This window comes from Macrotis lagotis, chromosome 1 (assembly GCF_037893015.1).
Source record: "Macrotis lagotis isolate mMagLag1 chromosome 1, bilby.v1.9.chrom.fasta, whole genome shotgun sequence".
Taxonomy (NCBI): domain Eukaryota; kingdom Metazoa; phylum Chordata; class Mammalia; order Peramelemorphia; family Peramelidae; genus Macrotis; species Macrotis lagotis.
The window spans coordinates 909,937,079-909,962,606 of record NC_133658.1 but is presented as its reverse complement, the minus strand read 5'-3'; the positions used below and the strand labels follow the sequence as shown (position 1 = coordinate 909,962,606).

The 25,528-nt window shown below is 43.4% G+C and overlaps 1 protein-coding gene across 5 annotated transcripts; it reads left to right on the top strand.

Moving 5' to 3' along the window:
• Window positions 1-1,795: 1,795 nt before the first annotated feature.
• Window positions 1,796-24,166, top strand: LOC141509746 (beta-1,4-galactosyltransferase 3-like). 5 transcript variants are annotated; one of them, XM_074219512.1, is made up of 12 exons: window positions 1,796-1,905; window positions 7,112-7,198; window positions 11,806-11,968; window positions 12,563-12,654; window positions 14,389-14,460; window positions 14,848-15,226; window positions 16,946-17,181; window positions 19,923-20,110; window positions 20,604-20,726; window positions 20,818-20,922; window positions 21,663-21,781; window positions 23,189-24,166. In XM_074219512.1, the coding sequence occupies exons 6-12, from the start codon at window positions 14,980-14,982 to the stop codon at window positions 23,206-23,208; spliced, it is 1,038 nt and encodes a 345-aa protein (XP_074075613.1). In that variant the 5' UTR covers window positions 1,796-1,905; window positions 7,112-7,198; window positions 11,806-11,968; window positions 12,563-12,654; window positions 14,389-14,460; window positions 14,848-14,979; the 3' UTR covers window positions 23,209-24,166. The 5 variants fall into 5 exon arrangements, with proteins under 5 accessions (XP_074075613.1, XP_074075614.1, XP_074075612.1 ...); XM_074219513.1 differs by lacking the exon at window positions 7,112-7,198 and having other exon boundaries at window positions 15,055-15,226; XM_074219511.1 differs by lacking the exon at window positions 7,112-7,198 and having other exon boundaries at window positions 14,980-15,226.
• Window positions 24,167-25,528: the final 1,362 nt, after the last annotated feature.

Genomic DNA, 25,528 nt, shown 5'->3' with positions numbered 1-25,528 from the left:
TGAAGTGTGGAGTGGTCCTTCTCTTGGGACTTGGTCCATTTTGACACCATAATTAGAGAGTCCTGAATGGTGAAGCTCTAAACTTGGCTTTAAAATAAGGAACATATCCAGATCTGGAGAGGATGGACAGAGACCAGAGCTGAAAAGAATAGATAAGAGGTGAAGTAATCTTTTATAAAAAACACATTTGAGGGGCAGCTAGGTGGTGAAGTGGATAGTACACCAGCCCCGGAGTCAGGAGGACCTGAGTTCAAATTTGGCCTCAGACACTTAATAATTACCTAGCTGTGTGACCTTGGACAAGTCACTTAATCCCATTGCCTTGCAAAAACTAAAAGAAAAACCACATTTGAAGCAGAGACACAGAGTAAAGATAAGTAGCTAGAACAAACACTATTATTCTTCAGCTGAAATATAAATACATAAATAAAACGCTGGGGTAGCAGTTAAGATCTCAGACAAAGCAAAAACAAAAATAGCACTAATTAAAGAGACAAAGAAACTAAATATTGCTAAAAGATGCCATAATCAATGAAGTAATGCAATACAAAAACTGATGCACTGAATGATACAGCATCTGAGAGCAATTATTATTTCTCTCTCATATTAATAAGCAGTTATTGAATTAGAACCACAAGTTTTTCAGAATCCTGTAGGTTGTCCAGTCTCTGAAGGACACTGCTGATAATGAGATTGAATTAAATTTCTCAATCTTGTTAAGACTCCACCCAATTTTACAGAGGGATTTAATCTAAGGTGGGGAAGCCCACTGTATTCTATATAATAAGTATGAGTGGGGATACATTCTTTGATTATTTGCCCCAGGTTGGACAATTTAGAAGTAAAGATAGAATTAAAGTTATATCCCCCAACCACTCATTAAAATCAATCCACCTCTCATTGTAATATTCTCTTTGATTAATTGGTTATTTTTTTTGTTTTTTGTTTTTTTGAAAGGCAATGGGGCTAAGTGATTTGCCCAAGGCCATACAACTAGGTAATTATTAAGTGTCTGAGGGCAGATTTGAACTCAGGTCCTCCTGGCTCTAGGGTGGTACTCTAGCCACTGTACCACCTAGCTATATCACCCTCATCATTATTGCTTCTTGTAGAAAACACACTCATTCCACTCAAACCTGCATTGTAGAATTAAAAAGGTACCTTACAATGAAAAAGATTTTGTATGTCAGAGGATGTGAGTTCAAATCCTACCAGAAACTTGATACTTATATAACTTTAGCTTAAGCTTTCTGGGCCCAGTCTTACTGATTTAAATCATGAGTGGTCCTTCATTCTATGCTGGCTGCCTATCCTTCCCCCTCCAGTCTCAGCATATTTTCACCAATTTGTGCCCCGTCTGGAGGGTCCTGTCTCAATATCTCTTGACTTTCAAGGTCTGGCTCTGGAGCCACCTCCTCCAGGAGCTCTTCTCCTCTTCTCCCCATCCCAGAGTGCACTCTGCCTTTACCACTTTTTAAAAGAAATATTTAAGGTAATGGAGTTAAGTGACTTGCCCAAGGTCACACAGCTAGGCAATTATTAAATGTCTGAGGTCGAAAATGTCCTCCTGACTCCAGGACCCGCGGTCTATCCACTACGCCACCTGGCCGCCCCCTTTTACCACTTTTCCAAACCAGATCTCCTCCCCCACCTTGGGGTGGGAAGGAGTCTGAATAACGCAGAGTTTATAGGTTGGAATCTGGGTGTGTGCTGGGGCTGGGTGGGAAATGGGGGGACCAGAAGGGGACGCGTGCTCTGGGGTTCCCTGGTCGCATGCACGCGCCCCTCTCCTGGGGAAGCGTTACAGAAAACGGAAGCAGAAACACCCCTTCTCCAAGGCCAACTCCTTCCCCCCCACCCGAACCCCCAAGGCTGGGAGAGGCCACCCGTGGAGCCCCAGGCCAGGTGAGGGATGCGTGGTGCCCAGGGAACGGAGAAAAACAGAGACATCTTCCTCAAGAGGCTGAGATGAAGGATCCCTTCCCCATCCTCGTCCCCACCCTTAGGATGATGGAGACACCCTCCAAAAGGGAGGAACCAGAAACGCTGCAGAGATTCTTGCTAAAGAGGAGGGGATCCCTCCCCAGAGAGACACTTTCCCATAGGGAGAGAGATAGAGATCCCCCCCACGCAAAAAAAGGGGGACACCTTCCCGGAGAGATAGAGATCCCTTCCTCCCCCACCGCAGAGAAACACCCCTAAAGACAGGGGGTAAAAATGGGAAATTCTCTTCTTCCAAAGGATGAGAGATGGAGATTCCCCCTTCATTTCTGAAAGAAACAGTCGCTCCCGCTTTACTGAGAGAGATGGAGATCCCGCACCCTGCCTCACACAGAGATATTCACCCCTTCCCACTCGCACCCAGACAGATACTCCTTAAGGAGGTGGGACGCGGAGGGAGGATGTAGACTCCTCCCTCCGACTTCCACAAAAAGGGGAGTAATAACCTTGGCATCTCCCAAGGGATAAAGAAACAAAACCCTCCAGACCAAAGACCTCCAGAGACAGACGGGAAGCATTGCTAATGAGATTTTCTCTCCCTTAGAAAAACAGATATCCTCCCACCACAGTCAATTGTCTGAGATAGAACTCGAACTCAGGTCTTCCTGCCTCTAAAGCCAGAGCTCTATCCGCTAGGTGGAGCCTTGGAGTCATGAGGACGAGAATTCCAATCTGTCCTCAGACACTTGCCACTTATTAGCTGTGTGACCTTGGGCAAGTCACCTACCCCTGATTGCCTGGCATCCAAGGCCATCTCCAGATGGTTCCGGAGGTTAAAGTGAGGTTGGTGACTTAGCACAGCTCCCCTCCCCGTACTCAAATCCAATGCACATGCTTGTCATGGCATCACCTCCCGGATGCTATGATTCCCCCCCCCCCCCTTTTTTTGGTAAAGCAATGGTTTTAGGTAATTTACTCCAGATCACACAGCTAAATAATTAAATGTCAGATTTGCGCCCAGGTCCTCCTGACTGGCTAGCTATCTGCCCCTGTCAATGTCTTCTTAGAGAAGGAAGGACAAACATCATTCTCCTCCTACCCCACTCCCCCTTCCCGTGTAGAGTTATATTTCCCCAGAGAGAAATGTAAAGATAGACACCCAATGTCTGAGGCTGGATTTGGACCCAGGTGCTCCTGGCTCAAGGGCCAATGCTCTGTCCGCCACCTAGCCACCCCTACTATTATTACTATTTTATTTTATTTGGTTTTTTTTTCTTTTTTCTTTTTTCTTTTTTTGGTTTTTGCAGGGCAGTGGGGTTCGGTGGCTTGCCTGTCACACGGCTGGGTGATTGTTGGGTGTACGGGGTGGGATGTGGGCTTGGGTGCTCATGACTCCAGGACTGGTGCTCTGTCCACTGCGCCACCTGGCCATAACTACAATTATTACTATTTTTTTATTTTAATTTTTTTCTCTCCCCTTTACTTTATCGCTCAAGTGAATCTATATTTTTTTGGGGGGAGGGGGTATTTTGTTTACTCTTAAACAAGAATATTTTATTAATGTATACAAAAATTGTACAAAGTGATAATAAATAAATATTAAATATTAAAAAAAAGATAGACACCCAAGGGGTGGCTAGGTGGCACAGTGGATAGAGCACCAGTCCTGGAGTCAGGAGTACCTGAGTTCAAATCTGACCTTAAACACTTTGGGCAAGCCACTTAACCCCATTGCCTTGCAAAAAAAAAAAAAACCTAAAAAAAAAAAGATAGTGGCCTAAGAGAGACATAGATCCCCCCATAGAAAAATGGAGCTCTATTGATCATGGTGTCTGATTCTCTTGGAGGATTAAGACAAAAAAGACATTATATGGCTTGCACAGGGTCACTCAATCAAGTTAGAGTCTGAGACCAGATTTGAATTCAGATCTTGCTGACTCCTGGTCTGGCCCTCTCCACACAGTGTCATCCAACTACTGCCCATTATGTATCAGTGTGAAAATGGGGATCTAGGACTTTAAAACCTACAAAAATGGGGTGGGGGTGGGGCAAGCAGATTATCTCAGGGGTTCTTCTGTCCCTGGACAGAAAGGTATAGAGTTGAGACTAGGAAATTGTTCCCCTGGTGGCCCTTGATTACTTGAAGAGTGTTTTGGAAACTAGTCAGGTGACCTGGAAGGTACCTTTCCATTTCAGATAGAGAATTCAAAAACATTCACAATCCCTGGGCTAACCCAGCTGTGGGCATCAGGGGCTGCTCTGGGCCTATGTCATCCCTCTGGGTAAATTACTGTCCCTCTAATCCTCGGTCCCCCACCCACTTAGATTTGGAGCTGGAAGTGACCACTTCTGAGGTCATCAAATCATCGTTCACCTGGAAACTGAGGAGTATTGAGGTTGAGTTACTGCAGCAAACCTTGGGTCATACAGCTCTCATCTACTGCACTACATACATAAACCAGGACTCCTCAGTCTCTTGAAGACCATTCATTTCATTTTCCTCCTCCTGTACAGTCTAGGCTCCATGCATTGACTGTCAGCAGTGATGTCTGGCCAAGATACAAAGATTCACTGCCCAGCATTAGGAAGGTCTAAACCAACCACACATCCCAGTCTGGAGGTGACTTTCATAGGCTCATTGATCTAGAATGGAAAGGACCTCAGAGGACACTTTTAGACAGATCTCTTTGCTCTTCCCCTGGAGAGAACTGAGGCTCCTCTAAGTAGACAAATGACTTGTATAAGATCATAAGGGATCTTTGTGATCAGTCTCTCCAACCTTCAATAATGGATCCCTAGTCTTTGGCTAGAGGGTCTTATTGGAGAGAGAGAGAGAGAGAGAGAGAGAGAGAGAGAGAGAGAGAGAGAGAGAGAGAGAGAGAGAGATAGTGTAGGGAGTAGTCATTCATTTCATTCAACTACCTTGGATTAATTTCCTACTGTGTGACGGGCTAAGGGTACAAATTCAAAAAGAAAAAGAAAATCAATCCTATTTACAAAGAGCTTATATTCTGGAGATGGGAGAGGATGTGGGGACCATGCATAAAAAACTCAAAGTAAGTCAATACAGAATAATTTGTGATAAGAGAGTCCTGGCAACTTGACTAAAGGGAATCAGGGTAGACCAATAAGAGATGACTCCTGCAGGAAGTCTGAAATTCTATGAGGTAGAGTTGAGGAGAAAGAACATACCTGGCTTGTCATGGGATGTTACATACAGGCAATAGCCCCCAAAGTTTGTTGGGCTGGAATTTAAAGTGTGTGAAAGAAAGGAATTGTTAGGAAGCCAATGAGTTAGTATTTTATGTTACAAGCAGAAGGGAGACACTAGATGTCCTTGAGGAGGGGAGTAGCTTGGTCAGAACTCTGTTAGTGAAATATCAGTTTGGCAATGGTGTGGAAGGATTGATTGGATGGTGGAGGAGACCTGAGGCAGGGAGACCAATTAGGAAGTGACTGCAGTGGTCTGAGCAAGAGGTGATGAAGGCCTACTTTCAGATGGAGGCCTACAGAGAAGGAAACAAGTGGGAGATGCTGTGGGCCAGAACCCTGGAGGAGCTGGGGAAGTACGCATGAACCTTTTCCCCACCAACAGGACAGTGACAAGCAAGGCAGTCACGGTGCAGACCTGGAACAGTTAAATTTGTTTCTGGGTAGATTGATTTGGAACCCAGCCTGGGGATATCTTAGCTAGAAGAGACAAAAGGCTGTTGTTTTTTTTTTTTTTAAGAACTTTGGTGGGAACCTCCTGGCTGATGGTGGCCTGTTGGAACCTTCTGGTTGAATCTTCCTACTCTGCATTTTAACTGCCCAGACAACTCTTTCACCTGAGTATTGAAATTTGATTTTGATGATGATGATTGTCCTTCATTCTCAGGGAGGTGAAGTCATGACAAGCAAGTGAATTGAATTTGAGTGGGGGGATTCTGTCCTGTCTCTTCTGGAGCCATCTGGGTCCAGTAACCAGAAATGAATTGGAACCACCAGAGATGGACCTGGATGATAGGTTAAATGACTTGCCCAAGATCAAGTTAGTGTTAATTGTCTGAGGTCAAATTTGAACTCAAGTCTTCCTGACTCCAGAGCTGGAGTTCTATCAGCCATACCACTTAGTCTAGCAATTCATTTTTTTTTTTTTAGTTTTTTGGAAGGCAATGGGGTTAAGTGACTTGCCCAAGGCCACACAGCTAGGTAATTATCAAGTGTCTGAGGCCAGATTTGGACTCAGGTACTCCTGACTCCAGGGCTTGTGCTCTATCCACTGTACCACCTAGCTACCCCAACTGTGCCACCTAGCTGGCCTACGATTCAATTTTAGTAAAAATGCAAAGGAAAAGATTTGAAAATAATAGGATTAATAATAATGTTACATTTATAGAGCACTTTAAGGTTTCCAAAGTCCTTTACATATCTCCTTTTTTCATCTCCAGAAGAATTGCTCCATCTTAACTTGACTTTTGCTGAATGGGGGATGGTGGTGCCTCAGATAAAAATGGGGAGATAGAAGCTAGAAGGGATTTGGAGGAAAGAGAAATTCAATTTTGATCATGTTGACTTTGTAATTTCTGCTTGGTGCTGTCCACCTATCCAACTGTTGCTTCAGAACCATAGCTTAGGAGAGATGATGAGGCAGGCAGAGGCCACCATGTTTAGGAATTAAAATTCTTCAAAATATTTACTAGTTTTGTGACTAGGCACATTATTTATAATGTGCTTTCTGCCTCAGTTTCCTTATCCATTAAGTGAGTTTAGATTTAATGGTCTCTTGAAAATTAATCCTTCCAATTTTAAAGCTGATTATATATTTATATCTGAAGAGAGATGAGAATTCAACCATGGGAGTTGATGGAAGTTATCCAGAGAATGTTCTTGGTGACCCAGACCTGGGAGAGGAACAGGGCTGGCCATCCTACTCTCATCTTTGGGTTTAGAATAGCTGTGGACCACAGTGGGGAGCCCTGGAGCAATTCCTATGACAGTGGAGCCTTTGGAAAAAGTCTGATTCCCCCCCCCTCTTTTTTTTCTTTCCTAAATGGATGAGGGGCTCCCTTTGTTTTCAACTCTTTTGGGAATGGAGAGAAAGTTAAGAGTGGGAAAGGGAGTTAATGACAATAATCCGCAAACCAGATAATACCAAATTTTGGATAATTCACACAAATAATACCTCTAGGTGATGTCATGGTGCATAGATCTGTGGACTTCAGAAAGAGCTGAGATCAAATCTAGCCTCAGCCACATACTCCCTGTATAACCCTGGGTAAGCCACTAAACCTCCCTTTGCTTTCGGGGGCGGGGAGGACCTTTTGGGATTGGTGCTATAAAATTTGTAAATCTTAAGGTGTTTGAGACTCTGAAGAAGCACCTGATAGACCAGCGGGAAATATTACTGAGAATTCTTCATCCACCCCCTCCCCACCCAAGGCTTCACAATGACCTTTTCCCATCTTTTCCTCTGTCTCCACCTGACTTGTCTCCCCTCCCTCTTCCCAGTCTCTGACTCCAATCATTAAAGCCCCTGGAGGACACAACCTGGTTTGATGGAAAGCTTAGTGGGTCAACAAATATTCAGTAATCTCCTACTATGTGCTAGAAACTTAACTAAACACTGTTAAGACAGAGAAAAGCAAAAATAGTCCTTGCTCTGGAAGAGCTCATGCATTAATGCAGAAGACATATAAAAACTGTCTACAATGGCTCTTCTGAAGAGCGGGTGGAGGACAATCTGAGAGAAGCCATTGGCATCTGGAGGTGGCAAATGGGGGCTGGGGATAAAGGGTGGCAAAAAAGTTTTTTTACACAAGTTGGGATGTGAACAAAGTCTGGAAGGTAGGGGAAGGTAGAGGTGAGGAGGGATGTCCTTTGCACATGGAGGACAAGCATCTGAGGGGCTTAGAGAAGGGCAGGGACTTCTCAGCTCCTCATTTATAAACCAGAGATTTGGGCTGCAGCGTCCCTAAGGTCCCTTCCAACTTGAACTATCTCCTATAACATCTAGGTAGGATGCCTGGACTTGTATTCTGTTGCAGCAAGCTTCCATCTTCTTCTTCCTTCCTGGCTCCACCCCAATATCTGTCTGGGTCAAGAAAGGGAAGCCAAGAACAGGGACATATTATAGACCTTCCTCACTGGTTAGTCTGACTCCTCAGCTTCAGGGTCATTCAACCTCATTCAGCCCATCCTTCACTCCCCAACAGTCTTTGTCTTACTTTAGGCTGCATGTCAACAGAGACCTAGATGCGACCAAGGGATCCTTGTTTTATTTAGCATTTTAATGTACTGCTTTAAGTTTGCAAAGCATCTTGCAATTTGATCCTCACAACCATTTTAGAAGGTGACTCTTAGTAGCACCCCCATTCTGTGGATCTGGAAACTGAAATAAAGATTCAATGACTTGCCCAGAGTCTGGAAGCTGGATTTTTGATTCCTGATCAGGTGTGGGTTGGACTAGGTGGATCCTGAGGCCCTCAATTCTGAGAGTCTGATTCTAAAACAGAACAGGGGATAAAAGGAAGGGGGGGGCACTGGTACTGGGCCTTTTCTTGGAGAATCTGACATTGACCTGGCCTGAAGGGAAGCCTGGGATTTTAGGTAGACATTGGATTTCCCTTCTGGAAATATGGGAATCAGTTTAATTTGGTTATTAAAAAAGAGGGTGGGACTCAGACAAAAAGGAGGGGGTGGTCAGGGCTGTTGAAGTCCATTATTTGAGGGTTATTATTTTTGGTCTTGAAAAGATCAGACTGTTCCTCCCCCACTCCTTGTCCCAGACCTGGGAACCTTTATCCACCCAACAGATGGGCTGTGGCTTTTAGTTCTTCTGCACTGGGGGAGTTTTCAATAGCATGTTTCGTTTTCTATTCTCAACTTTGGGATGCAAATGAAGGAAAATGGCATAATTCTCTACGTAACTCTGAGCTCAGTCATGGGATCCCATTTCTGGAACTAGAAGGGCTTCTAGCATGTTGCAGAAGAGGGAGTTGATAATGAAGTCAACCAGGTGGAACCAGCCTTTAATCTTTGGATGGCCGGGGCCAAACAGAACAGACTTGAGACAGGAGAGTCCGGAATCAAGCAGATTTCAAAATGAAGGAAATGGTTTGCAAGCAAGGAGGGGATCTAGTCACATATGGAGCCTTGACCCTAAAGGGGGAACCTGTTTTAGCATGACTGAACCTTGATATATATATTTGTGGCTTTCAAACAACATAGTTTAGCAACAGTAGTGAGGTACAACAGCAATAGCAAGGCAAGGTTGTCTAGTGACAAAAAGTCCATTCATAGCAAAGTCTTCCTGTCTGGACCTGTTGGTATTTTCTCAATCTCAGGGACCATCGGTTCCAGAAGGTGAGAATAGACGACTGTTGTTATTCCAAACTCAAGATACAGCTTGCTTGGCTGGACCTGAGCTCTGGAAAACAGGGTGTCTCCTAATATCCTGACAATGACAGTAATAACAGCTAGCATTTTTATCACACACTTGAAATTTTGCAAAACACTTTAAGAATATATTCTCTTTTGTTCTTACAACAATAGTGGAAAGTGCTACCATGTCTGACTTTCTGTGACCTCATATGTATATATATATATATATATTTATATATATATATATATATGTATATGTGTGTGTGTGTGTATGTGTGTGTGTATATATGTGTGTGTGTGTATAAATATCTATGCATGTGACCTCATTTAGGGTTTTCTTTTTTTTTGCAAGGCAAATGGGGTTAAGTGGCTTGCCCAAGGCCACACAGCTAGGTAATTATTAAGTGTCTGAGGCTGAATTTGAACTCAGGTCCTCCTGACTCCACGGCCGGTGCTCTATCCACTGTGCCACCTAGCCACCCCTAGGGTTTTTGTATCAAAGATACTGGGGTGGTTGGCCATTACCCTCTGTAATTCATTTTAAAGATAAGAAAACTGAAGTAACCAGGGTTAAGGGATTGGCCAGGGTCACACAACTAGTAAGTATCTGAAGTTGGATTTGAACTCAGGTCTTTCTAGTTCCAAATGCAATGCCCTTTCCACTGGTGGTCTCCTTTGTTAGACTGAGGAGTCATTGAATGTTAGAGTTGTCTTAGAAGTTTACTAAGTCTAATCTCTGCCTTTTACAGATAGGGAGACCGAAGCCTATGGAAAATGATATCAGTGATATCACACATTATTATTCTTTCTATTCAGGAGCTGAAGGCTATGATGAGAGATTTTCTTCAGGAAACCTAAAGAATTCTATTATCTTCTCACTCAGTTTTCTGTTCTCCATGTTAAATATCCCCAGCTCCTTTAACCTGTCATTCTATAGCTGATTTCAAGTCCCTTAAGGATGTTGTTTAAGAGTTAATAGGTCTGGGAAATTGGAGAGGCTGGTGGTGAGGCAGCAAATGCATTACGTCACAGGGCCATCCAAGATTTAGAGCAGGAAGGCACCTCAAAGGTCATATGGCCAGTCTCTTGACTTAGAGTTAAATGGCTTGTCCAAGGTACAGAGATAGTAAGGGCCAGAGGTGGGATTTGAACCCCAGAGCCAGGGATCATTCTGAAGCTTTGCACGTCTGGGCTTCAGTCCCAGAATCTTGAGAATCCTAAGCCTAGGTGAACTCTGTATCAGGAGAAGGCATCAGACTTAGAACACACAACCAGGCTGGTTCAAATAGTCATTGAATTCTCAGCTCTTATATTCTATGGTCCATGTTCTATGGACCTTCCTTGCATGACCCTAGCCATTCATTTATATAATGCTTATTATGTGCCAAATTACTAAGTGCCTGAGACCAGACTTGAAAACAAGCTTTCCTGACTCCAGGCTCCAGCTAGCTACTTAAGCATCCTGGCCAAGCCATTGAATACTTTCTAGCCTGAGTTTCTTCATTTGTAAAATGAAGAGAAGAATATGGCCATAGGTTGCTACATCAAATAGATGTAAATATATTTACATCTTATATATATTTATATATATCATACATTATATATATTCTCTATTTTTAATGTTTTATATCTTAAATATATTCTATTTCTTATTCCTAGTTCTAACATTCTCTATTTTAAAGTCCCTGTAGCTCTGACATTCCCTGTTCTAGATTCAGACATTTTGTTCTAGGTTGCGTCTCTTTGTACACTGACTGTCTCTATAGCTTTGAAATTCCATGTTCCCATCTCTGAAACTCAGAGTCCCTCTAGTTCAAATCTGACATCCCTGTTCTTGTGCCCCTCCCAGCCCTGATATCCCCTGTGCTTGGATCCCCGCAGCTCTATATTCTGTGTCAAGGGCAGGATTTCATTATTTAGCCTGTTTGAGTGCACTTTTTTGTCTGACATGGTCTGCGGACTTGGGAGCTAACGCAGCCAGGACTTGCTCTATTGGAAACCACAGACAAAACTTACAAGTCCCCAGTCAGGGAGGGCCACAAGGGGCCCTGAAAAGACAGAGCTAGGCTCCGGGGGCACAGCAGGTGCCAGTGTAGCCAGGCCCACAAGCTCAGCGAGAATTCCTAGAGAGTTGCTCTGGACTCTTAGTTGCCAGTTTTTGGAGAGCCAGTCAGCTTTGGATCCATTTATGGGAAGCAGAATGAACATTTATTAATGCTTAATAATAAGGCACATAAGTGCAATTATTATTCTCATTTTAATAATAAGGGAACTGAGGCAACAGAGGTTAAGTCACTCATCTGGGGTCACCCATCTGAGTTGGGAATTGAACTTTGTCCATCTTAACTCCAGACTCTTTTTTCTACCTACTCTACCATCTTCAAGGGCAAATGTCTCCCAGGCCATTGTGGAACTAAGGTCTTAGAGTCTTCCTAAAGGGCAGGGCATCACCAGTGTCCTTTTAAGTGTTAGATGTTACAGTTCATGTGTCGCTTCTACAAGGTCCTGTAAGAAATAAGCTGACCCAAGGTCTGAGTGAAAGCAGGGTGGCAGACATTGGCCAATCAGCCAGGGAGAGGGACAGCGTGCGTCACCAAGAACAGCAAACAACAGGACTGGGAGATGGAGCCGGCGTCTCTCCCTCCTACATGAGGGATGGATGGAAGTAAGTCCTGGGTCTTTGGAGACTTTGGTGGGACTCTCTCTCTCTCTCTGGGGATGCCAGTGTGCCTGTGTTGGTGTTTCAGATTTATGAGCCTGGGGTTCTGTTGGTGTTAGAGAATTGTCTTTGGGTATGGTTGCATCTATGATTTATTCCTGGGTGTGATTGGGTGCCTCTGGGTGTGATAACTGTCCCTGGGTGTGATAAACTGTTCCTGGGTGTAGTGGTGTGTTTTGTAACTACCAGATTCCTCATTCCTGCCAAAGGATTGGATGAGTTTGTGATCGGGGAATCCCTGTCTCTAGCTGTGTGTGTGTGTGTGTGTGTGTGTGTGTCTGTGTGTGTCTGTGTGTGTCTGTGTGTGTCTGTGTGTGTCTGTGTGTGTGTGTATACACTGGACTTGTCCTTGTAGATCTCCCTTTAGTTCTGTACTCCCCACCCCCAGACCAGGTCACCATCTCTGGGGACCTGAAAAGGGAAGGAAGGGAACATCTGGGGGTGGAGAGGAGTTGTTTTTACAAAAGGGGGAAGGGAAGAACAGGTGACTGAAAAGCAACTGGGACTCAGTAGGGTGGGCCTCATCATTCTTTCCTCCAGGTTTCAGCTCAGAGAGAGGGTGCTTCCAGCCAGAGAAACAAGGGCTAAAGATACAGAAAGATCATTTCTGCCTAGACCAACCAACTCCACAGGTATTTTAGTCCCCTTTCTTTGGACCCCCCCCCCCCAGGACTACCCCAAATGGAATGGTGGGGGAGGTGGAGGAAAGTTCCCATTCACAAGTGCCTAATAATCTCAGGTTCTGCTGGTTCTAATCATCAGACTTGGTTTCATTTCCTCTCCCAGGTTTCTTATTGTAGTGGAAGAAGAGGCACCTGGTCTCCCCAAGGCCCCTGAGGTGGGGGAGGAGGAGGGCTGCTGTAGTGGGAAACACAACTAGTCATGAGTCAGGGACTAGGAAGAAGCCAATAAGGATTGGGAGGTGGGGTACAGGATTCGGGGAAATGCCGTCTTTGTGGAGAGATCCCTGGCCCTTGAGATCTAGTCTTGGCTCTGGAACTGATGGACTTGGTGCCTTTGAACAAGTCTTTTCCATAGGCTTCGGTCTCCCTATCTGTAAAAGGCAGAGATTAGACTTAGTAGACTTCTAAGACAACTCTAACATTCAATGACTCCTCAGTCTAACAAAGGAGACCACCAGAGTTGGGTCCCAGTTTCCCTCCATTGTTAGCTTCTGCCCTCTCCCCCCACCTCATTCTCAGACCATCTATCTTCATCCTTCCCCCAATCACTTCAGGAAGATGGTTCCTACACTCAATCAGGGGGTCCTCTGAAGGTACATCGATTGGAACAGAGACTAGCAGAGCTGGGAGGAATCATAGACAAGAGAATGGCAGAGCTAGAAAGGTCCTTCATAGTCTACACCTGCTGCCTGTTTTATGGCTAGAGAAGCTTAGCAGCAGGAACAGGAAGGAGCTTGGCCAGTTATTACAGAGATTCAGGGCCTCCTTAGGAACATACTGAGGAAGGTCTTTGGCTCTTGTCTTCAGGGAGCTCCCACAGTAGTGGTCTCTCTCTCTCTCTCTCTCTCTCTCTCTCTCTTTCTGTGTGTGTGTGTGTGTGTGTGTCTGTCCCTGTCTATGTCTCTCTCTATGTCTGTGGGTCTATGTGTGTGTGTGTGTGTGTGTATCTCTTTCATACACACTCACACACACACACACATACATACCCCATTAGAGCTGGGTACATGACCATATTATTCAAAGGGTTTCTATTAGTTGTACAGGAAGCCCCTCAAAAGTCCCTTTTAGCACTAAATCTAGGATCTTTCCATGCTTTCCCCAGAAATTAGAGGTCCTTTCCAGTTTGAGGGATTGAACTCTCCAGCTGACCTAGGAAAGCTTCCAAAATCGAATTGGATGGAATTTGAAGAATAGAGCAATGGGTTAATTTGTAAAGGCTAAAAGAGAGAATTCATGCCTTTTTTTAATCTCTCCAAAAAGCACAGTGCTTTTCTCTCTAATTGTTTGATTTCTTTGAGAAGGAAAATTGCAGGAATGCCTCACAGGGTTAAGTGACTTGCCCAGGGGCACAAAGCTATTAAGTGTCTGAGGGCAGATCTGAACTCAGGTCCTCCTGACTGCCCCAGTGGGTTGGTTTTTCAAGACAGAACATTGTCTTGCTCTCTTCTGATGCATCAGAATGTCCCCTTTCTCCAGGAAGTCCCCTCCAAAAGGTTGCATTATTGAATCCAAAGGGACAGGAGATAAGCCAGTATGCCATGGGAGGCTGAAGGTGTGGACTCCATTTGGACTCTGCCACTTCCCATCTTTGGGACCTGATGAGCACAGGATAAGAGATCCAAAACTGGAATGAACCCCGGAGACCAGGCACCCCAACCCCCCTCATTTACCTTCATTTTACAGAGGAGGAAACTGAAACTCAGAGGCAGAAAGTGACTCAGACAGGATTTGAACCTAGACCTTCCTGGTTCCCAGGTCAGTACTCTCCCTAAGATGCCATGCCCACTTCCACTAAAATCCCTTCCAGTTATGATCCTATGATCTGGATTCAAATCCTAACCCTAAGACTTAAGAAGCTGTGTGACCTTGAATGAGTCACTTAACTTCTTCATTCTAGGAATAAGATTCTTCATTTTCAAAAGGAAGTTAGAATAGATGGCCTAGATTCAGATCTTGAATCTTAACAATGAACTAAATGACTGTGGGCAGGTCACTTCTGAGTTGAATAAATTTATCTGTGAAATAGGAATAAACTGTCACCTCTCCCCAAGCCCCTCCCTTCCCTTGCCTTCTGTAAGCTTTAAAGTGGTCAAGACATGAGAATTAAATATTCTCTCCCACATTCTTCCCCCCAATCCCTAGTCCCTACACCCTCTTTTTCCCCCTGACCCTTCTTCATAGTCTAGCAAGGAGCCAAGAGGTGAGCCACTGGACAAAGTTGACTAGATCTGCCCAGGGACCAGAGCAGAACCCTCCCTCTGTTTTGCCTTCAAGATGGCGGTACGAGGCCGAATGCTACTCATCTTCCTCGGACTGCAGTTGGTGATGATGTTAGTCTTGTATCACCAGGGTTACCACCACCCGGTCAGCTATATCCTGAAAATCCTCACCAGCAGCATTCTCAGTCTCACACCCACCACCCTGGTGATGAAAGATGTCTACAGCAACCTGGACCAAATCCAACCCTTGGATCTTGCCAAGGAAAACATGCCCACCTGCCCCAAGACCTCACCTTTTGTCAGTAAGCTGGGCCCTTGAGACTTTTATTAGATGTGGGAGAGGGATGGTTGCTTGATGGTGGAAGAGATAGTGTAGGGCTCCCTTACACTTCTGTGGTCATTCATTCATTCATTCACTTACCAAGCATTTAATTAGGTGGACTACTTCAAGCCTGGCTTCCTGCAAAGTTCTAATTGGCTTCCTTGACTCTGGACCCTCTCTCTCTCTCTGTAAGCCACTGACCCCACAACTCCCAAAGCACAGTTCTGATCATGTCCTTTCCCAACTAATTTCCTTGGTTTCCTATGACTTCTGGGATAAAATATTAACTCTCCCATTCATAGTCCACCACAATACAACCCCTTCCTACATCTCCAGTCTCATCCTTTCCCCATTCTACAATCCAGTCATCTTCCAAAGCTGGGGCTTTGCTCACACATGGGTTGTTGACTTTGACTGGAATGTTCTCACTCTTCCTCTTGTCTCTGTCTCCTTCAAAACTCTGCTCAAGGGATACTACCTTTTAAAAAAAATTATTTAAGGCAATGGGTTAAGTAGCTTGCCTAAGATCACACAGCTAGGTAATTATTAAGTGTCTGAGTTCGAATTTGAACTCAGGTCCTCCTGACTCCAGGGCGGGTGCTCTATCCACTGTGCCACCTAGCTGCCCCCTAAGGGCCACATTCTAAAGGAGGATTTTCCCTATTCCCTTTCCTCCCCTGTTCCCTACCCCTTTTATATTTTTGTATAGGATGTTTTTCCTGATTGAAGGTAAGTTCCTTAAGGGCAAAACACTCAACATTGTGTCTGACACTTCCCTTCTCTTTCGAGAAGGATCACACAGCAAATATCTGAGGCTAGAACACAGCTCTTCTTGACTCTGGGCCTAAATCTCTCCCCTTTGCCAACAATTACTTCCAACAATCCTATGACTGAGAGATGGAAGGGACCTCAACATCCATATACTTCAGCCTCCTCATTTTACAGATGAGACCACTGAGATTCAGGAAGGTTAAGTGATTTGTCCAACTTGACTGTAATAATAGTAGGGATCAGAGGTAGGATTTGAACTCAGGTCCTCTGACATTAGAGACTCTTTCCAGTGTCCTATATTCAAAACAAACTAGTCCAACCTTCAATTTGAAATGAGGAAGAATGAGCCATATTTACCTGGGTTTGAATCCTACTGCTTCCACTTCCTGCTTGTGGTGCCGCAGTTTCTTCTATTATAAAATTAGGTGACTAAACTAATCGACCTAGAAGGTTCATTTTCTTTGGAAAGAGAGAACAAGGAAGTGACTCATTTGCCTAATGACCCTCAGTTTGTACATAAAAGTCCGAAACAGGATTTGAATCTAGGTTTTTTGAATCTATTCTAACTGCTGACAGTCTAGTGTTCTTTTCCTAGCAGCCTCTCAAGACCTGCCATTCACCAATTTTCTTTCATCCTTTTCAAGGCTCTGCTCCTCTGCATCTCCCACTGTATGGCTCAGTCCAACAATTGCCATCATGCCATTTGGAAGTGGGTGGCATACTGGAAAATTCATCTATCAGTTCGACAGAACTTGAACTAGATGCTCTATGACAGCTGTCTCTGAGATTTCACGATTCTTGTTGAGAATCAGAGGGTTGGGCATGTGTTGGACAGGGCATGTCTGTTCTCCAGTCATTGAGTCAGGAGGGATGGGGCTACCAGTTGGCCCAGCCTCACTGATTTCCTGTCACCTCTCCTCCCCCTCAGGTGGTCCCTTGAAGGTGAGCTTTCCAGTGAATCTAACACTGGAAAAGATTGCTCAGAAGAACCCACTGGTCCGGCTGGGAGGCCACTATCAGCCACCCAACTGCTGGGCTCTTCATCACACAGCCATCATCATCCCCTACCGGGCCAGGAGAAAGCATCTGCACCAGCTACTCTACCACCTGCACCCCTTCTTGCAACGACAGCAGATCCACTATGCCATCTATGTGGTTCACCAGGTAAGGGACTGGAGGGGTGAGGCCATGGAGGAAGGAGATCTCACTAGTCTGGCTGAGGGACTAAAAACTATTGCCCTCTTCTCCAAAAGAACAGAACCCAGTGACTCACAGAGGTCTCTCCCTAAAAACACAAAACCAAAGGGAGATTTGAACCTAAGAAAGATGGATAGGATAGTTAAGGTAAGTGCCTTAGATGATGAAAGACACAATACTGTTTCCAAGGCTGAGGTTTTAAAAAATTTTTACATGTAATATTTCATCTTCTACTGTCCCTCATGTTGCTTTCTAGAGGGAAAGTATATCATATTAATATATATGTATATAAATTTACTTTATTTCTCAATTAACAAGCATTTGTCCTTCAACGTGGAAAAAAAGAAAACTAAAACCCTTTTTAATAAATCTGCAAGGGAGGGACAGAGCACTGACCCTGGAGTCAGGAGGACCTGAGTTGAGATCTGACCTCAGACACTTAATACTTACTTAGCTGTGTGACTTTGGACAAGTCACTTAACCCCATTGCCTTGAAAAAAGAAAAAAAGAAAAAATAAATATGCAAAATAAACTGCTGCCTTAGTGACAAAATATATACTTTGCTCTGCATCTTGAATTCATCACCTCTCTAGTGGCAAACTGGAAGTCTTAACAGCTTCCATAGTTAAGACATCGAATGGGAAAGATAATCACAAGTCTCATTCTTAATTGGATTGACTTCCCATTGCTTCAGCCTTTGCTGTCCAAACCTACATAGAATCCTTTTCTATTTTTAAGCCCCTTGGAACTGTGGACATAGTTTGTAAGTATTCATTCTTGCCTTCTGTCCGGAAGCACTTTGGTTAAAAGCAAACTGTGGGAGGCTGGTGGCATACTTCATCGAGATTTCTGTAAAGTTGGTTGTTTGTTGCATTAATTAGGGTTCTGAAATCTTAAAAGGTTATTTGTTGGGGCGGCTAGGTGGCATAGTGGATAAAACACTGGCCTTGGAGTCAGGAATACCTGGGTTCAAATCCGGTCTCAGACACTTAATAATTACCTAGCTGTGTTGCCTTGGGCAAGCCACTTAACCCCATTTGCCTTGCAAAAAAAAAAAACCTTAAAAAAAAGAAAAAAAAGGTTATTTGTTTTTTATTTTGTTATTATTATATAATTTGTCATCACTTGCTCATTTCACTCTGCATCGTACAAGTTCATACAAATCTTCCCAGGTTTTTCTTGTTCTAATAAATTTGAATTGGTTTCTTTTTTTTAAAAGAAAGATTTTATTTATTTTGAGTTTTTCAATTTTCCCCCTATTCTTGCTCCCCCCACCAGAAGGCAGTCTGTTATTCTTTACATTGTTTCCATGGTGTACATTGTTCTAAGTTGAATGTGATGAGAGAGAAATCAGATCCTTAAGGAAGAAAAATAAAGTATAAGAGATAGCAAAATTACATATTAAGATAACAGTCTTTTTCCTCCTAAATTGAATGTAATGATATTTGGTCTTTGTTCCAACTCCACAATTATTTCCTCCGGATATAGATGGTATTCTCCATTGCAGATAGCCCAAATTGGACCCTGGTTGTTGCACAGATGGAATGAGCATGCCCCTCAAGGTTGATCATCATCCCCATGTTGCTGTTAGGGTGTACAGTGTTTTTCTGATTCTGCTCATCTTGCTCAGCATCAGTTCATGCAAATCCCTCCAGGCTTCCCTGAATTCCCATCCCTCCTGGTTTCTAATAGAACAATAGTGTTCCATGTTGTACATAAAGCACAGTTTGCTAAGCCATTCTCCAGCTGATGGACATTCACTTGATTTCCAATTCTTTGCCACCACAAACAGGGCTGCTATGAATACTTTTGTACAAGTGATGTTTTTACCCTTTTTCCTCATCTCTTCAGGGTATAGACCCAGTAGTGGTATTTCTGGGTCAAAGGGTATGCACATTTTTGTTGCCCTTTGGGCACATGAATCAGTTCTTTTTACATATTGAAAATGGATCTCTTATCAGGGAAACTTATTGAAAAGACTTTTTCTCCTGTTAAAGAGTTTCCTATTTAATTGCAGCTGCACTGGTTTTGTTTATGCAAAACTTTTTCAAATCATATTAATTAAATTGGCTATTTTATGGTTCCTGAGTTCTTACTGGAAAACAATCCCACTCAGCAAGTCTAATGACCAAGGCAACCTGGAAAAGGATTCTGGTCAGCTTTGATGTTTAGTTTTGTATTGGTTTACTCCTTTAAAATAACTTTAATTTTTTCTTGTTTTGCTTTGATACATAAACCTCCAAACATTTACTGTGTCAATTGTGGTTAAGGCAGTATGTTATGCATTGGAAAAATAAGGCCAAAAGAATAAACAGTCCTTGCTTGTGAGAAAGTTATATTTCACTAGAAATAAGATGAGAAAGAGAACAAATGTTTGTCACTAGATGGCATAACATGGAAACAAGTACAGAAATAGGAGACATTTGAAGGAATTGGCACTAACCAATGTTATAGATCAAATCAAGCCTCAGACACTTAGTAGCTGGGTGACCCTGAGCCAGTCACTTAGGAGAGAGAGAGAGAGAGAGAGAGAGAGAGGGAGAGAGAGAGGGGGAGAGAGAGAGAGAGAGAGAGAGAGAGAGAGAGAGAGAGAGAGAGAGAGAGAGAGAGAGAGAGAGAGAGAGAGAGAGAGAGAGAAGAACCTGTTTATAGGAGATGGGAGAGACTGGACATACACTGTTTTAGTTACTGAGAGATGTCTATTCCAGATGGACAATTATACCTTTAACCGAGGGAAGCTATTGAATGTGGGCTTCAAGGAGGCCATGAAGGAGAATGATTGGCAGTGTATTTACTTCCATGATGTGGATCTGATCCCTGAGGATGACCGCAATATTTATAGCTGTAGTGCCTTTCCCATGCATGTTGCAGTGGCCATCGACAAGTTCGAGTATAAGTAAGTGGAGGCAAAGGGGAGCAAGGAGAAAGTTTGGAGAAAAGGAGTTTACCCTAGGGACCATGAAGAGGCCTATCATGGGGGTTAGAAAAGAAGGCTATCCTAGAGAGTCCCAGATGAGGGGCTCTCTCAGGGGTTAGAAAAAAGGACAGTCCAAGTGACCAGGGAATCCATGGGACAGAGTGGAAGGACTTACCTCCAAGGTAAGAAAGGAGTACTGTTCCAGAGGCCAGAGAGAAGAGTTTATATTAGAAGCAAGAAACATCTGGCTATCTTTAGGGTCTCAGAGGAGGGCCTACTCCTTTGGGGTCAAAGAGAAACAGTTTTCAGGAGTCTCAGAGCTCTCAGGTTAAAAGAAGGATTTTCATGTGGGTCTAAAGGGAGGGCCTTGGGTAGAAATTAAGGAAAGCAGTCATCAGAAGAATTCCACCAACAGTGATGTCTATCTGAGCAGGGGTCTCCATTTGACCGAGCCTCTCCTTCACACTTATAGGCTTCCTTACCAGAGGTATTTTGGGGGGGTGACGGCACTGAGCCCCACTCACTATCTGAAGATCAATGGCTTCTCCAACAACTACTGGGGCTGGGGAGGTGAGGATGATGATATAGCATCCAGGTGAGTAGTTCTTACCTAAATCTGATGGGGAGGGAGGCTGGGAGCAGGGCAAAGAGGTGATAGGGGTTCCTTGTTCCATCTCTCCCCACAGAATTTCCCTGAATAAACTGATGATCTCCCGGCCTCCGGCAGCTTTTGGCCGCTACCACATGCTGAAGCATGGTCATGATAAGGGAAATGAGGCCAACCCAGAAAGGTGAGGGGTAGGAGATGGAGAGTTATGGGGGAAGGGACACTGCCCTTCTCTCCATCATTGATTGAAGGTTTAACTCAAAATATTTATCACTTTCCTCAAGTATTCTAAGGCTAGCACCTAGAGATGACCCTTCTTCCAGAAGTAGACCCTGATTGTTAGGGACTATTATATAGGAGAACCCTCTCAAGGTTTTATCTTTGGTGGAAGTCTCAGAGTCCCCTTGGGTCAGGATGATCGGGGTCAATGATTTTATAGAAGAATCATTAGCTTGCTCAGCAATTGTAACCAAAGTAGAGGTTCATCATAATGGGAAGGAGAAAACCTCAGAGGTCATTTTGGAATCACTCTAAAGTCATTCTCTGGGAAGAAATAATGGTTGTCCCTTGGGGTACTCTTAACAGGGCGAAGGAATCATGCTTAGACTTTCATAATTTCAGAGAATTCATCTCCCTGATTATTCTCCTTGGGCCATGACATAGATTACTCTCTTATGTGGAGGTGAGGGAATAGATGGATGGTTGTATCCATCTAAACCTTCAATACTACAGTCTGTAAAATGAGCATCATACTCAAGACTACCAGCCTTGCAAGTGACTGTGAGGAAGAAGCTTCAGAAATGGTGAAACCCTAAACAAGTAGGCAGGATAAGAATGGCATTGATGGGGTGGGGTAGAGGTTGGGGATTGTGGGCCACAGTAGGGCTTAAGAAGACACATCTTTTTTCTCCTTGCCTCTATCAGGTTTAAACTCCTCTCCAGAACCCATCTGAAGTGGCGTTACAGTGGAATGAATAATCTTATGTACCACTTGATGTCCAAAGAGAAGACCCCACTCTACACCAACCTCACAGTGAATTTTGGTATCAATTACTATTAATGGCAAAACTTCCCATGGGGAGCTCTGACCCCATTTCTTCTTTCTAGAAATCTGTACCTCCTGCCCTTTCTCCTAACATATGCCTCATCTTTCCCATTCACCAAGCACTCAAGACAAAGACAGCAGGTGCATAAAGGGGAGGAAATGTGGAAAGGAAGCATGTTAGCCATGCCCATCACCCCAAATTCTTATTAAAATATAGTTTGTTTTATATGATGAATGTGCATCTGCACCACCATTTGGGTTCCCTCTAGCAACAGAGGACCCTGTCATCTGGTTCTATGAGGGCATGAGGACTGGGAGAAAAAGAGCCTCTCTGAGGCAAAAAGTCACAATTTCTGCCCTTGTTGAACTATTAGTCTCTAGAAGAAACTTGACCCTGTCCTTGGGAAGGTTTAAGGGAGTGATGGCTGTTTACACCTGTTTGTTCAAATAGTCATAAAAACAAACAAATATCAAGCACAAATCTACCTCCAGGTTGATGTGTAACCTTTGGGCAGGAAGGGCCAGAGAAATGAGCTGGCATTCATTTCCTATGATATCTTGGAGGAGAATGATTTTGTGGTTGACTTTGGAAGTATTTCCAAAGAAAAGTTTCCTGGACAGGCTGGGGAAATGTTAACTATAAAAGACATTCCTTAGAGACCCTGTCAGGGGACTCTTCACTTCCATGACCCTATTATTGGAAAAAAGCAGAAATTGCTGTTCTCCAGTGGGGATTGCCTGAATCCCAGATTAGCAAGCCACTAGTGTCTGTTCCAGATATTAGACAGAAATCACAGGTTCAAGGACAGCAGCTGGACAGGGAAAAAGGGAAGATGGGAAGGGATGAATAACAAAATGCACAAGGGGGAGGAAGAGGGACCTTCATTCTGGACCATTAAGGGATCTCCTTGTCTTTGAGTAGAACTCAGGGAGTTCTCAGAGAAATCAATGGACCAATACTCAAAATACAAAGCAATCAGTCTACGAAGTAGGAAGGGGAAGATGACAGTGTCTGATCAACCCTGACTCAGGGATGGGCAGGGGAGAGGAATATAATTTGTAGGCCATCAGTACTAGTGGGGAAGGAGGTAAGTGTTATTCCTCCCATAGACAAGATTTTCAAGGATGTGGTTCTCTTCCTGGAAGGGATCCCTTTACCAATTTCTACCCTAATTTCATTCACCCTTGAGAATACCACTTATTTAAAGTGTGCAAAGCATGTGGATATATAAAACAGCCCTTGGAGGCAACATCTACCTCTCATCTTATTGGTATCATTATGTGGCAAACTGAGGGAATATGCTACCCGGGGTCCGTCAGTTGGTGTTACAGATGAGATATGACCTACCTCTGACTCAAGTGAACCTGGTGACATAGAATGTCTTCCCCTTTCTTTTTATTCCAGCACTTCAGAACCTGGTGTAGGGTGGCACAGTCCTCCTTAATGGTTTCCTTCTCTCCTTCAACATTGCCACTGCCCTAGTGCAGAGCCTCCTGATCTCATGCCTGGACTATTGGAATATCTGCTGCTAGTTCACCTCAGACTGCAGCCTCTGCCCACACCAATCCTCCATTCAACTAGCAAAAGTGATCACAGGTCATCCAGGTCACCCCTCTCTCCAAGGGACTCCAGTGGCTTCTTCTGACCCCAGGATCACATAAAAAATCTAATGTTGAACTTTTAATGCCCTTTGTACCCTGGCTCTTTCCTAGCTTTACAGGCTCAATACATTATTCTCCACTACACACTCTATGATCAAGTAACACTTGGACACTGGAATGCTCTCTGACTTCTCCCTCATTGTCTCCTCTTTTTGTCTCTTTCCTCTCTTTCTCTTCCTTGTCTCACTTTCTTTTCTCCTCTCCCTTTTTCTCTCTTCTCTGTCTCCCTCTTTCTCCCCCTCTTTTTTCTCTTCTCCTCCATCCAAGTTGCAGTTTCCCTCTCTCATCCCTTTCTCCCCTCTTCTCTCTCTCTCTCTCTCTCTCTCTCTCTCTCTCTCTCTCTCTCTCATTCTCCCCCCTTTCATTTCTGCCTCACTTATTCCCTCAAGGCTCTACCCCATTGTCCAACAAGAAGCTTTCCCTATTCCTTCTTAGTGCCTTCCCTCTGAGACTAACCTTGATTTACCCTGAACAGTATTTTTGGTACTTAGTTGTTTGCAAGTTGCCCCTTCCCACTCTAAAGGCGAGTTCCTTCAGAGCAGGGATTGAGCCTCAGCACCCATCCCCATCCCCATCCCCATCCCCACTGCCACCTCCACCCCTTTTCTGTAACCCTAGCACTCAGGATGGTACCTGGCAAAGAAAACAGAAATGTTTGTTGACCGATTCATCAGAACATAAACTCTTAATAAATGCTTCTTAAGCAGCTGATTAACCATCACCTTATCCAACGTACTAGGCTGATTTTCAACATTGGTCAGAGTAGGAAGGGAAAGTTCCTGCCCCAACTTTCTACCTCTCTTTAACATGACTCCTGTGCTCCCTGTACACATGCCCAGATCTCCCACACTTTTTTCTTTAATTTTAAAATTTATTTTTCCCCAATGACATCTAAAGATAATTTTCAACATTCATTTTTTATAAATTTATTTTTGTCCCTCCCTCCCCTCCCTCTCCCCATAATAACAAGTAATCTATTGTAAGTTATACATGCTCAATAATGTTAAACATATTTCTTTATCAGTCATATTGGGAAAGAAGAATCAGACCTAAAGGGGAAAAAAGATGGAAAAGAAACAAACAAATTTTAAAAAGTGAATGTAGTCTGCTTGAATCTGCACTCAGACTCTATAGTTCTTTCTCTGGGTATGGATGGTATTTTCCGTCACAAGTCTTTTAGAATTGTCTTGGATCATTGTACTGCTGAGAAAAACTAAGTCTATCGTAGTTGATCATCACACAATGTTGCTCACTTCACCCAGAATCAGTTCATGTAAGTCTTTTCAGATTTTTCTGAAATCTGCTTGCTCATGATTTCTAACATAACAGTAATACTTCTTCACATTTGTTCATCCATTGCACAGTTGATGAGCATCCCCTCAATTTTCAACTTTTTTGCCACTACAAAAGAGTTGCTATAAATATTTTTTGTATATGTGGATCTTTTCCCCCTTTTAATGATCTCTTTGGGATAAGTAGTGGATCAAACAATATGCATAGTTTCATAGCCTTTTGAATATAGTTCCAAACTACTCTCCAGAAAGACTGGATCAGTTCACAACTCCACCAACAATTGCATTAGTGTCCAGTTTCCCCACATCCCCTCCAACGTTGATTATTTTCCTTTTGTATCATATTAGCCAATCTGATTAGGTATGGGATAATACCTTAATCTGTATTTCTTTAATCAATAATGATTTGGGGCATTTTTTCATAATGACTATAGATAGCTTTAATTTCTTCATCTGAAAACTGCTGCTTCATATCCTTTGATCATTTATCAACTGGAGAATGCTTGGTATTCTTATAAATTTGACTTAATTCTCTCTATATTTTAGACATGAATTCTTTATCAGTGATATTGACTTAAAAATTGTTTCTCAGCTTTCTGTATTCCTTCTAATCTTGGCTGCATTGGTTTTATTTCTGCAATACTTTTTAAAATTTATTGTAAAATGATCCTTTTTTCATTTTATCATGTTCTCAATCTCATTTGGTCACAAACTCCTCCCTTCTCCATTGATCTCACAGATAAACTTTGTTGTCCTAATTGACTTATGATAACACCTTTTATGTCTAAATC